The sequence below is a fragment of the Trichechus manatus genome, unplaced genomic scaffold (assembly GCF_000243295.1).
Source record: "Trichechus manatus latirostris isolate Lorelei unplaced genomic scaffold, TriManLat1.0 scaffold00105, whole genome shotgun sequence".
NCBI classification, from domain to species: Eukaryota; Metazoa; Chordata; class Mammalia; order Sirenia; family Trichechidae; genus Trichechus; species Trichechus manatus.
The window spans coordinates 5,780,837-5,794,426 of NW_004444041.1; the positions used below are offsets into that span (position 1 = coordinate 5,780,837).

The 13,590-nt window shown below is 40.2% G+C and overlaps 1 protein-coding gene across 1 annotated transcript in view; it reads right to left on the reverse strand.

Annotated features, from left to right (window-relative positions):
* The window catches only part of FRAS1 (Fraser extracellular matrix complex subunit 1), a 516,919-nt gene that overhangs the window by 93,288 nt on the left and 410,041 nt on the right, over window positions 1-13,590 (reverse strand). The window contains exons 42-47 of the mRNA XM_012557480.1: window positions 12,719-12,909; window positions 11,239-11,392; window positions 9,739-10,002; window positions 7,913-8,101; window positions 4,939-5,058; window positions 4,485-4,664 (exon numbers count right to left, since the gene is read on the reverse strand). Coding sequence (XP_012412934.1) covers window positions 4,485-4,664; window positions 4,939-5,058; window positions 7,913-8,101; window positions 9,739-10,002; window positions 11,239-11,392; window positions 12,719-12,909 — 1,098 coding nt within the window. The remainder of the gene's footprint in view (window positions 1-4,484; window positions 4,665-4,938; window positions 5,059-7,912; window positions 8,102-9,738; window positions 10,003-11,238; window positions 11,393-12,718; window positions 12,910-13,590) is intronic.

Here is a 13,590-nt window from a genome sequence, read left to right on the forward strand (position 1 = left end):
CATAGTTTGTTTATCCATTCATCTGTTGATGGGCATCTAGGTTGCTTCCATCTTTTTGCTATTGTGAACAATGCTGCCATGAACATGGGTGTGCATGTGTCTATTTGTGAGACAGCTCTTATTTCTCTAGGATATATTCCTAGGAGTGGGATTGCTGAATCATATGGTATTTCTATTTCTGGCTTTCCAACGAAGTGCCATATCATTTTCTAAAATGGTTGTATCATCATGCATTCCCACCAGCAATGCATAAGAGTTCAAATCTCCCCACAGCCTCTCCAACATTTGTTATTTCCAGTGTTTTTGATTCGTGCCAGTAATGCCCGGGTGAGATGGTATCTCATTGTGGTTTAATTTGCATTTCTTAATGGCTAGTGATCACAAGTATTTCCTCATGTGTCTGCTGGCCGCTTGAATGTCTTCTTTGGTGAAGTGTCTGTTCATTTCCTTTGCCAATTTTTTAATTGGATTATTTGTCTGTTTGTTGTAGAGGTGTTGGATTTTCTTGTAGAGTATACAGATTATACCTTTGCCTGGCTTGTAATGCCCCCCAACTTTTTCCCAGTCTGTAGGTTCTCTTTTTACTTTTTTGGTGAAATCTCTTGAAGACCATAGGTGTTTGATTTTTACAAGATCCCAGTTGCCTAGCTTATCTTCTGGAGTTTGTGTGTTGATAGTTATGGTTTGTATCCTGTTAATGCCGTGTATTAGGGCCTCTAGCATTGATCCTATTTTTTCTTCTATAAACTTTATAGTTTTTGGCTTTATATTTAGGTCTTTGATCTATTTTGAATTAGTTTTGTGTATGGTGTGAGATATGGGTCCTGTTTCATTTTTTTACAGATGGACATCCAGTTTAGCCAGCACCATTTATTAAAAAGACTGTCTTTTCCCCATTTAATGGATTTTGGGCCTCTGTAAAAGATCAGGTGACTATAAGTGAATGGGTTTATATCTGGGTTCTTGATTCTGTTCCTTTGGTCAATGTGTCTGTTGTTGTACCAGTACCAGGTTGTTTTGACTACTGTAGCTGTATAGCAGGTTCTGAGGTCAGGTAGTGTGAGTCCTCCTACTTTGTTCTTCTTCTTTAATAGTGCTTTACTTATCCAGGGCCTCTTCCCTTTCCATATAAGGTTATTTTTTCATTTCTTTTGTTTTTGTAGGTTTTGTTTTTACTGAGACTTTATGTTTTTCGTCTTTATTTTTATGAGTAGGTTTGTTGACTTTCTTTGTGGTTACCATGAATTTTACCCTTATCTTTCTAAGTTTGAAGCAGTCTACTATTACTTCGTATCGCCTTGCCTTCCTCTCCATTAGAAGGTTCTATACCTACACCGTTTATTCCCTCTTTTATTGTTCTGATGTTGTTGTCATTTACAGATTAACTGCTCTGATTCCCTGTTGTATTTCTTTTGGTTTTGGATAGTCCCTGAAAGTTCATTTCCTAGCTTGGTATCTGGCTGGTACGATCCTGCATCTTAGATTCAGCCTGTGAGCTGAAGTTGTTTGCTCTCAGATTGAAGGAATCCCTTTAATAATTCTTGTAAGTTTGGTTTGACTTTTACATATTCCCTTAATTTCTGTTTATCTGGAAATTTCCTAATTTTATCATTGTATTTGAATGACAGTTCTGCAGGATATATTACTCTTGGCTGACAATTTTTTTTTCAAGGTTTTATATATGTCATCCCATTGCCTTCTTGCCTGCATGGTTTCTGTTGAATAATCTAAGCTTAGTCTTATTGTTTCTCCTCTGTATGTGACTTTTTGTTTTTCTCGAGCTGCTCTCAGGATTCTTTGTTTGTCTTCGGTTTTGGCAAGAGTGATTATGATATGCCTTGGTGATTTTCTTTTGAAGTCTATCCTATATTGGGTTCGTCGAGCTTCTTGGATGGCCAGCTTTTCATCTTTCATGATATTGGGGAAGTTTTCTGTCAGCAGCTCTTCAATGAACCTCTCTGTGTTTTTTGTTTTCTCCCCCTGCTCTGGAACTCCAATCATTCGAAAATTTTTGCTTTTGATTGTATCCCACATAATTCTCAGGGTCTCTTCTTTTTTCTGATTTTTCCTCAAACAGAGTTATAGCCAAGTGTTTGTCTTCAATTTCGCTGATTCTGTCTTCCACCGTTTCAGATCTGCTCCTCAGCTCTTCTATGACACTGTCCATTTCTGAAATCTTGTTGTTTATCTTTGGATTTCTAATTGTTGTTTTTGCATGATCTCTAGCTGTGAATTTATTTTGGCATTTTGTTCCTGCATTATTTTCCTGAATTCTTGCATTTTTTTGTCTGTATTTTCCATGAATTTGTCTGCCTTTTCCATAAATTTGTCTATTTTTTCCTCATTTTTGTCTGCTTTTTGCTTCAACTCTTGGATAATTCTGAATATTAGAGATTTGAATTCCGTATCAGGTAGTTCTAGTGCCTTTTCTTCTACTGGAAAGTCATCTAGTGTTTTATTCTGGATACCTATGGGAACCATCTGTCCTGTTTTTTAAATGTTTTGATATTGTCTGCTGTCTTTGGGTTATTTGGTAATTATTTTTCTCATTTATTGATTGCAGATTTGTTCGTTTCATCCTTTTTTTTTTTTTTTTTTTATTTGGCTATGTCTGAGCAGGCGGGCTGTGTGTTCTTTGTTGTTTGCTCATCTGTGGGCATGATACTTTTTGCCTCCTTCTCCAGTTGGCAGGGTTAGGCACTCAGATATAGTACAGCAAGGCAGGTCTAGCTGAAGAGGAGTTGCTGGGATGGGTTGTTTGTGGCACTTACTATGGCTACCAGGGTGGGCCAGTAATCAGTACAGGGCAGGTTCAGATGGGCTATGCCTGGGCTGCTTGGTGGTATGATGTTCAGCGCGTGGTACAGGGAGGTAGGATGGAGGGGGGAGATTGTGATGTGTGGAGCTAAGATGCGTACGGAAGAAAGGAGAGAGGAACAGGAGCCAAAAACATACAAACAACAAAAAAGAGCTCTAGGGGAGCTTGCTATTGGAGTGGAGAGATGAGAGATTATAAAATGGAGAAAAACAAAAAAGGAGAAGAAGAAGGAAAAAAAGAAAAGAAAAAAATGAATAAATAAAAATTAGAAAGAAAAAAGAAAAGCAAAGCTCCCAGGGATCCCACCAGCGCGGCTACGAAGTCTGGGGAAGTTGCTCCCAGGCTGTGAAGTACAGCCCGGCTAGAAGGCATAGAGGCGTCACTCAGCACCAGGTATTTGGGGGACAGGAAAGTATAGAGAGACAAGAAACGGTTGTTCTGTCTCTTGCTGGAAGATCCACGAAGCTGCTTTCTTGCACCCCCTGTTCACTGGTCTCTGTTAGGAGTCCAAGATGGTGGATCCATGCTGCGTTAGCTGATAGGGGACCTCTGCATGTATCGCTTCTCGCTTTCCTTTCTCCATCAGTTTCTGATTCCATTCGGTGCTTGGCTGAGTTCTTTATCTCTTCATTTGATGCTTAGCGTTTCAGATTGCCATTTTCTCTGGCTTAATTTTTTTGATCTTTGCTGTGGAGGGATGGCATGGTGCTTCTGCCTATAGTGCCATGTTGCCCGGAAGTCTGTATCTCTCTTAAAATACCTGCCATATTCTTTCCTGAGCTATGGTTATCTACATGGGGTCCTTATCTCAGCCAGTAGATTATGAGGCTCTGGAGGGTGAGGATTGTATCTCATTTATCTTTGTTTCCCCAGTATATAGAATCTTACTCAATATACATGCTCACTCGGCATTTGTTAAATTGAATTTTAAGCACACATTTTTAAGCATACTGTGCCAGGTTCTAAAGGGGGATAAAAGAAGAACAGGGTACAATGCCTGCCTCGAAGGAATTGAAAATCTAGCTGTGGATACAAGATTGCTTACATAAAAATTGTAATTTTTTTTCAACTTCCAGTAAGACATCATTGATCATGTACTGTGTGCCAAGAATTATAATATATATGATGATGTAAACACTGGGATACAGAAAATAAATACTAATTAAGGCAGATCCTTCACAACTCATCTGTCAGTTTGTCACACTGTGGTGACTTTCATGTTGCTATGATGCTGGAAGTTATTCCACCAGTATGTCAAATACCAGCAGGGTCACCCATGATAGAAAGCTTTCAGCAGAGCTTCTAGACTAAAACAGACTAGGAAGAAAGACTTGGTGATCTACTTCTGAAAATTAGCCAATGAAAACTCTACGGATCACAACAGAATATTAAGGTCTGATACAGCGCTGGAAGATGAGCCCCCTAGGTTGGAAAGCACTACACAACAGCAACAATGGTCTCAAACATATCAGCAATCATGAAGATGGTGCAGGATCAGGCAACGTTTCATTCTGTTATATACAAGGTCACCATGAGTCAGAGCCAACTTAATGACAACCAACAACAACAAGGCAGAGTATAGGTGTATGTGTACATATGATGTGGCTACCTGCAACATTTACTAAGCCCCAACTATGGTTTGATGAACAAGAGATGGAAGCCTTACCTGGTGATGCTGCATGTTCCAGGTGGCCCAGCTGGGGCAGCTTGGTGACTCTGTAGATCAACTCTGCAGGCTCACTATCCTGGTCAGTGGCTGACAGCTGCAGAGTGGTGATTTTCTTTACTGAGTTCTCATCCAAGACCAGACCTTTATTCGTGATGATGACTGGTGGGAATCTGTCTTCTAAAAGTATCAGAAATAGTGATTTGAAATGGATCTTTTCAGCTTTCTTTTTTCAATTTTAGGCCTGGTGCCTAGGTGTAAGATAAGAGTAACCTTTAGGCCTGTCCCTGAGAGAGTGTGCCAAAAAGCCAGAATTTCATGCAACAGAGAGGACATGATTTACACACTGCCAAGGTGAAGGAAAAGGCTCAAGCCCCAAGCCAAGCACAATATAAACTAAATAACCTAAGAAGTGCTAAAGTATTTTTATATTAGAAACCCAATGCCCCCTTACCTAAAACACTGATGGAAAATGACTGGTCAATCAATTTGTTGCCTTCTCCACCAATCACATCAAATTTAAAAGCAAAACTGCCACCAGATTCTCCCTTTCCATGACTGTATTCTACTTGCCCTGTAAAAAGGAAACAGAAAATCAGATTTGCTGTTAATGCTTTTTTGCCCTTATTTCTGATGTATAAGGTGGGAATTCGATTAGTATTCACACTAATGAATCAGTTCATGCCTTCCTCACTTCTACACTGCTTTCGACATTTTAATCTAAAGTTTTCATCTCCTCTCCTGCCATCAACTTCCTCATAACCAATGACCTCCTCATAACAAAATTCACCCAAAGTGCACAAGGAAAGTATTAGGCCAAGAGAAAGAAAGGGCCACATAAACCAGAGACTTCATCAGCCTGAGATCAGAAGAACTAGATGGTGCCTGGCTACTACAATGACCACCCTGACAGGGAACACAACAGACAGTCCCTGATGGAGCAGGAGAAAAGGGGGGTAAACTCAAATTCCAGTAAAAAGACCAGACTTAATGGTTTGATTGAGACTGGAGGGACCCCAGAAGACATGGCCCCCAGACTCTCTGTTATCCCAAAACTAAAACCATTCCCGAGGCCTACTCTTCAGACAAAGATTAGACTGGACTATTGGACATAAAATGATACTCGTGAAGAGTGTGCCTCTTAGCTTGATACATGAGACTAAATGGGCAGCTCCTGTCCAGAGGTGAGATGAGAAGGCAGAGAGGGTCAGGAGCTGGTTGAACGGACACGGAAAATCCGGGGTGGAAAGGAAGAGTGTGCTGTCACAGTATAGGGAGAGCAACTAGGGTCACAAAACAATGTATATATAAATTTTTGTATGAGAGACTAACTTGAATTATAAACTTTCACTTAAAGCACAACAATAAAAAAAAAAGATTCACCCAAAGTGGTATCCCTTATGGTTGAGGCTCAGCCTTTTTGAAAGGCCTAGTTCAGCCTTTGGAGTCCCTAGGTGGTGCAAATGGGTAATGTGCTCAGCTACTAACCAAAAGGTTGGAGGTTCAAGTCTACCCAGAGGCACCTCAGAAGAAAGGCCTGGTGATCTACCAGATCATTGAAAACTCTATGGAACACAGTTCTACTATGACACACATGGGATTGCCATGAGTCAGAATCTACTCAATGACAATTTGTTTTAGTTCAGCCTTTAAGGAAGTTTCATGAATAACAACAGCAAAACTGCCCACATGTAACTGTGCATCAACCCCAGTCATATTACTTGGTGGGACCCTGTTATATACCCATATCACAAGGACAAGAGGACACAAAGCTTCAGTCCACATTCACCCAGAACTCTTTACTCTCCATTTCCTAGTACAGCTTTAAAGCAGTTTTGGATCTACACGGGTTATAACCAAACACACAAATAAATAAATAACCAAGTAAACGCTATAAAGAAGCCAAAAGGATCCAAAGAAAGAAGTAGAATGCATTATGTTTTTCTTAACTCAAAGGATCGTTTCCATTTGCTTTCTGTCAAAATGTCCATTAGCTGACATTCATGTAGTGAGTAGAGCCCTGAGTGGTGCAAATAATTAAGCACTCAGCTACTAACCAAAAGGTTGGCATTTCAAATCTACCCAGGGGCGCTTTGGAACAAAGTCCTGGTGATCTACTTCCAGAAGATCACAGCCATTGAAAACCCTACGGAGTATAGTTTTACTCCAAAACACATTGGGTCATCATGAGTCAGAATCAACTCAACGGCAACTGGTTATATGTAGAGAGTACACAAGAGCCTTGATACATGCTATCAAAGAGATTTACATATTAACTTTACATATTAACACAATAACTCATTTTACAGGTAAGGAAATGGAGGCACAGAAATTGATGTAACTCATGAAAAGCCACCCATCTAGTGATTAGCACAGCTTGGATTCAAGCCTAGGCAGTATGGCTTCATGCTCTTAACTTATACAGTGTGGGACTTGGTGTCTACTTCCACTGATAATGTAGTTGGTAAAGAATTACCTCCTTGCTAATTGACTTCCTTACTAGTTTGCTTTGTGGAACCTAAGAAATTCTGTCTTAAGATGAAGCTATTGTTTTAAACCCTAAGAATTGTTTCCCTGGGTGTCTTAAATAATTTTGTAATTACCTATCAACGTAAATATAATCAAACATCTGAGAAGATGTGCCTGATCTCATTTTTTAAAAGGAGATACCAAGGCAGGGAATAATTAAGGAATTAACATCTCTTGCCCATTCCACCCCCTTCACTAAAGCACAAATGGGCCCAATGAGTATTTGGCTGCTATCAATTTTAGGTGTTGGTGTATGGACTGCTTTCTGCTCCTTAGGGGCATATTTCCACCTCTAAATGGAATTGCACAGCCTCATCTGACTTTGGATTAATTTCCCCCTCAACATATTGGTGACTTTTCCCCCTGAAAGCACTGTACAGTAACTACGAAGCATTTAACATTTATGCCTTTGCATTACATCAGCATTTCCTGGAGGAAGGATGAGCCATGTAATTTCCCCTAGGCAGCTCCGATTTATGTCTTTCCATTTTGCTTAGTTCATTAACTTGTGCTCTTTGGGGAGCTGGAAAGAGATATAAATTGCTCACCTAAGGAAGGCATAGTTTTCACCTTAATCCATCCCTACTCCTTTTTCCTTTCTCCTCTCATATACTCTTTAATGTCATAGCAACTGAAAATGATTTTTTCCTTCCATAATAGCCCCAAATTTCACAAACACTATGTCAAACCATCAACACATTTTAGCCAAGATAGTCTTTTTTTTTTTAAAACAAAAAATCTGAGGAGGAAAAAAGAGAATAAATGAAGCTGTAACTCAGCTCTTATTCAAAACAAAGACTGTAGAGTTTACTGCTATAGGCTTCCAGGCATTTAACGCCTGTTTTACTAGTGTGGGCAGAGTCCGAGAAGTCTGGGTAGGCAGAAGAGAATTGGCTCACCTTGGCTAATGTCAGCCTGGGTGAAACTTCGGATGGGGCCTTTAATGGAAATTTGCTCCAGGTTGTCACGCTTAACCATCTGCAGGCGTCCCACACCAGGATCTTCCTTCATGATATACATAACCTGATGGTTGTCTGAGTCAGTATCGGTCACTTTCAAGTGCTGTTCCGTGATGCGTGCGACAGAGCCTGGGTAGTAACAGAAGAGAGTATGTCATTTGCCACCATTTTCTTTGAATGAGATGTCAAATGATTTTAGGAGACTAGAGACTAAATTATCACACATTCTCTGAGTCTAAATATCTAAACAAAGGTGATTGCCCTTCTTGGTTTCAGCTGAATGAATTTTAATTTCCCTAAGTGAAAGAGTTCCACGTTTCCAATTGGAGCCCCAGTGGCACAGTGGTTAAGAGCTACAGCTGCTAACCACAGGTCGGCAGTTTGAATCTACCAGCTACTCCTTGGAAACCCTATGGGGCAGTTCTACTCTGTCCTGTAGGGTCACTATGAGTCGGAATGAACTCGACAGCAATGGGTTTGGTTTTTTGGTAAGTGAAAGCGTTTCACATTTCTAATTTGCTAATCATGCCTTAACTTAGATCTGAGCCCTTGCTCTCTTCTGATCCGTCTTCACTCTCTCCCTGTTGTTGTTAGTTGTCATCAAGTCGATTCTGACTCATGGAGACCCCATGTGTGCAGAGCAGAACTGTACTCCACAGGGCTTTCGGAAGCAGATCGCTGGGCCTTACTTCTGAAGCACCTCTGGGTGGGTATGAACGCCAGCCTTTCAGTTAGTTGTTCAGCGCTTAACCATTTATGCCAACCAGGGACTACTCTTTACCTGGGCCATTTCTCAGCAAGCAACCTTGAGAGTAGTATCTTCCTCCAGGACAAAGATCAGGCTTGCTTACTACTTGTTATAACAATGGTGAGTTCCCCAAGCTCAGGGTTTGTCTTCTGTAATATATCCCACTGTATGTGAAAGACATCCATGGGGTCTGTCTTTATCACTCCCACAGGACTTGAAGGGCCTACAGAACTGGTGCAAACTTACTTGCTCATGTTGCCTGCTGTGCCGTGAGTAGCAAAGTGCTTTGACTCTGATTGAAGAATCTCATGTCTTCTACCATCATCCATGAAATAGCAACAAGCTAACTTAAGAGCTTCTAAGTAAGTAGGGTAAAATCAAATCCTAGACCTGATACCTGGGACACTGGGAATCCCCAAATTTTCAGATATTATACCATATATTTTTCACTACAAAATACATGTAAGATTAAGAATAGACAAATGCCAGAACCCCATCAAAATGTAGATGCTCTATACATAAAAGTCTCACTCCCTAATTAAAAAACTTTCTCTGGCAAATTGAGTCCAAGATGGATACTTGTCATGGTAGTTGCATGATGACTTCCCCATTGCTCCTCCAAGGCTTCTTTTATTAGTATCTTGAAAATTCTGCTAGATTTCTTTTGTTGCTTATTTCCTTGGGGTTGGCTGATGGCAATGTTGCAAGAAATCTGAGCATAGGAGTAGTTGGATAAATTAAGATTTTTGAGGACCCTGGAAATACTACAAACTCATCTCAATCTTTTCTCAAATTCACAAACAGAGGCATGTGGCCCAAATAATTCAGACATTCACATTTTTCACTCAAACAGTATCCCCTCAAAAAAACAATTCTCTTAAACCTAAGTCTCCCCAAGTTCTGAGCACTAGTTCAAGATCCACCCACAGAGCTTATGTGGAAGAAAGCACTGTATACCTAGACAAACAGGAAATAAGGACAGAAGAACCAGAGCCACCGTCTTCCATTCCCCTGGTACCTGCTGAGAGCTGTAGGCCCTGGTTTACAACCAGCTGGAGGGTGTCACTTGTAGGCAGCTCCATGTAGATCTCCATCCTCCCTGTGTCGGTGTGCTTGCCGTCAGTCAGGGAGAAGTGAAACTCATCCACTGCCACACCACGGCCACCTGGCTTGTACCCAACCAGCTCGTCCAGGACATCCTGGTAGGTAAAGGAGGAGCCCTGGGCTAAAACCGTCCCATTCTCTAGTGGTTCAGTGGCAGTTTGCTTCTGGAGTAGATGACCTGACAACAGAAGTACAGAAAAACAAAGGAACAACGGTAGAACATATATGGTGCCAAAACAGTCTGATTTTACCCATTAGTATGAGCCTGGGCAAAATGTCAAGCACTTCAAAGGCTCTTGGTGACACACACATCAATGACTAACATTTTATATATGAGCACAGGGTGCTGCCTTGTGGCCTCATCTACAAAAAAGAAGACAAAGTCCTACTTTTCCTGGATAAAAATCTCCTAAGGAGACGCAGATAGATGTGGTAATATAATAGCCTAGATATCAAATCTCCCTCCACGAATGCACTCATTTCATTATCTAAACCTTATTTTTCCCTTCTACAAAATGAAAATGGCACTCTTCACTCACTGCCTTCCTTCTAGGGAAGCTGGGGTGGGAGATGGGAAGGTGGTTTAAATTCCTTTTAAGCTCAGATTTAAAATAAACTTCTTTCAAATTTAGAAACATATTCAGAAAGCATCTTTAGATTGAGGCACATTTTTCTGTTTTCAAGTGTCTTGTGTACTGTAATAGGACAGTTAAAGTGCTTCATTAAAAGAAAGTAAAAGTGAATGAAGGTAAGCTAAAATGTCATGACCAACAGTCTCTTCTATTAACCTTCCATCAACAGCAACAATTTTGTCTTTAAAAGAACAATGGGTATTATGATAGACAGAGACGCACTGTTTGGAAGAAGAAAGTTCCAGAGTGTCAGCTAATACCAGAGGGATGGCACTTAGAAAAGAAGTAGGTAGAAGATCCCCACAGTGGTTTTGCCCCTGGTTTAAATCAGGAAAAGTGCTTTCTTTGCAAAAAGAACAAGCTCATGAAGACGTTTAGCACGTCTCTAACCTGAGGTGAACACCTTTTGCAATTAATAACAACGTTGCCACATGGTTCTTTGTATGAGATAGACCCAGAATTATGAAGTCATGATGTCCATCTACTCTAAGAAAACAGTATGCACACTCTGAAACTTGTTTTGCCTAAGGTTACACAGGAAAGCAAGAAAACAGCTGAAATTAAATTTCAGAGATCACAATTACCTAGGATTCAGGTTTTTAAAGCAACCAGTGTCTACTGAGACCTCAAAGAATATTAGCTCGCTGTGAATTTGATTATACTTTGATCCAGAGAATGGACTATACACAGGAGAGGTGAAGGAACAGTCAACTGAAATCTGTGTTTATCTAATAACCCATCGGGCACCTCAATTAAGATTTCCAAAGCAGGTTGTATCCTACCGTGGTAAGGCTTTTTTGTCAATACAAAAATTAGCTCATTATCTGGAGTGTCCAGGTCTTGTAGGCTCAAAGAAGAATTGCTTATCACCACTCCAGAGCTTAGCTGCACTCTGAGGGGCCACAAGGTCATCCTGGGAGGCTCATCGTTCTTCCTCTGATTAAAGCATAAAATACTAGGTCACACAGATACTGGTTTAAGAATAAAGAACATGCACATTAGTCAAAGACAACATCATTGTCACAGTAACTTTCATCATCGAAATAGTTTTATTTTAAATAAAAATTTTACTTTGGAATAATTTTACATTTACTGAAAGGTTGCAAAGATAATACAGAGTTCTCATATGCTCTTCACTCAACTTCCCCTAATGTTAACATCTTATGTAACCACGATATATCTGTAAAGACTAAGACATTAATATTGGAATGTTACCCTGGTGGCATAGTGGTTAAGAGCTACGGCTGCTAACCAAAAAGCTCAGCAGTTCGAATTCACCAGGTGCTCCTTGGAAACCCTATGGGGGCAGTTCTACTCTCTCCTATAGGGTCACCATGAGTTGGAATTGATTCCACGGCAATGGGCTTGTTTTTTGTTTGTTTGTTTGTTTACTGCTAAAGGACAGGATTTGAGCTTGCCTGATGTTTTCTTATGCTTAGACTGGGGTTTTGGGCTTGGAGAAAAGAACACCACTGAGATGAAGTGCCCTTCTCATTCCATCCATCCATCAGGGGTAGATGATCTCCACTGAAAAAGCTTTTAATGTGTCACTATCATTATTCCCCAACCAAAATGATTCGTTTCAAGGAGATCATTGCACATAAACAAAATGTCCCCTTGAAAAAAAGTTGATGGACACTCTACAAAAACCTCAGCTATCTTCTGTAGATCCAATGACTATTTTCCAAACAAAAAATAATGACACATGGTCTGATAAGTACATTTGGGGAACAAAAGGGTACATTGTTTGAAATCAGAACTGTCTTAGAAAATCCTAAACATATCACAGTACCTGTAGAAGGAAACCATATTTAAAGTATGGTTTCCTAAAACCATCTCCCTGTCCCCGTACCACCACCCTCCACCATTGTCCCTCAAGAGTGTTGAGGGTATCATATGTTTTATTTTGCCAAGGCAGAGGTATTTCCTTCTAGCTTTATCTTTTATCTCTTTTCAGGGAAAAATATTTTAATCTAAATATGGGATTGGCAAGGTTTCTTTGTCTGACCCTTACAAATTGTTTCCACATAGAAAAAAGAGATTTTTCTTTGAAATGAAAATTCAGATTTCCAAGTCAGACCTTCCCCAAAATGGCAGCCTTAATTCTACAAGTTCCCTGAAGGTTGGGGTTATATTTAAAAATTGAACTTTAAAATTGAAGGTCAAATCCAATCTTTTTTTGCTTCTGAACCCATATAAAACTATCTAATGGTGTTATATTATGGTCAAAGACCCAACTTTTCCAACTTGCAAAGTCTTTACCTCGATGGTGATATTGATGCTGTGAATTTCAGAACGACCGGTTCCATTACTCACATAAAAACTAAATATATCATGGGTTGGCTCAATGCTTTCATGAACACTCTGAAAGTAGTAAATGTAGTTTTCCAGGACATCTTGAATAGGGAATGATGCCTCCAAGTTACTGGTAGCTCCAGGGCCAAAACGATCACCTGCATCAACATTATGAGGGAGCTTTTACCTTAATTCATCAGTTCCTGTGTACTAGGCTGAATTAGAAAACAAAACACCATTATCAACAAAAGATGAAAATATCTTTGAGAATAAAGACAGAAGAGTGGAACAAGCGCAAGACTAGGAGCTGTAAGACGGGGTGGAATCCTAGTTTCCACACTGATTATTTCTCCTCTACAGATGGGTGTATCTACCTGCAGCCTCCTCAGGGAATCAGATGAGACAATATATATGAAAGCACTTGGGATGCTGTTATTTCACAAAGCATGGAATCAGTGGTCGTATTGTTAGGAATACTTGAGGACATAAGTCCTGGGGTGAACACAAAACAATAACAGAAGTTTTCTACCTCATGCTCCAGCCAGTTTTAAAACCACTCTATCTGGAATATCCTGAAAGAAGAACCCTCTTTCTCTGCCTAAGAAAAACTTAACTGTATACCATGTTTGGGAGTCTCTGGGTGGTGCAAATGGTTAATACACTCAGCAGCTAACCAAAGGTTAGAGATTCTAGCCCACCCAGAGGTGCCTCTGAAGAAAGTCCTGGCAATCTACTTCCAAAAAAAAAAAAAACTAGCCATTAAATACCCTATGGGGCACAGTCCTACTCTGACACCCACGGGGTTGCCGTAAGTCGGGGTCGACTTGACGGCAACTGGT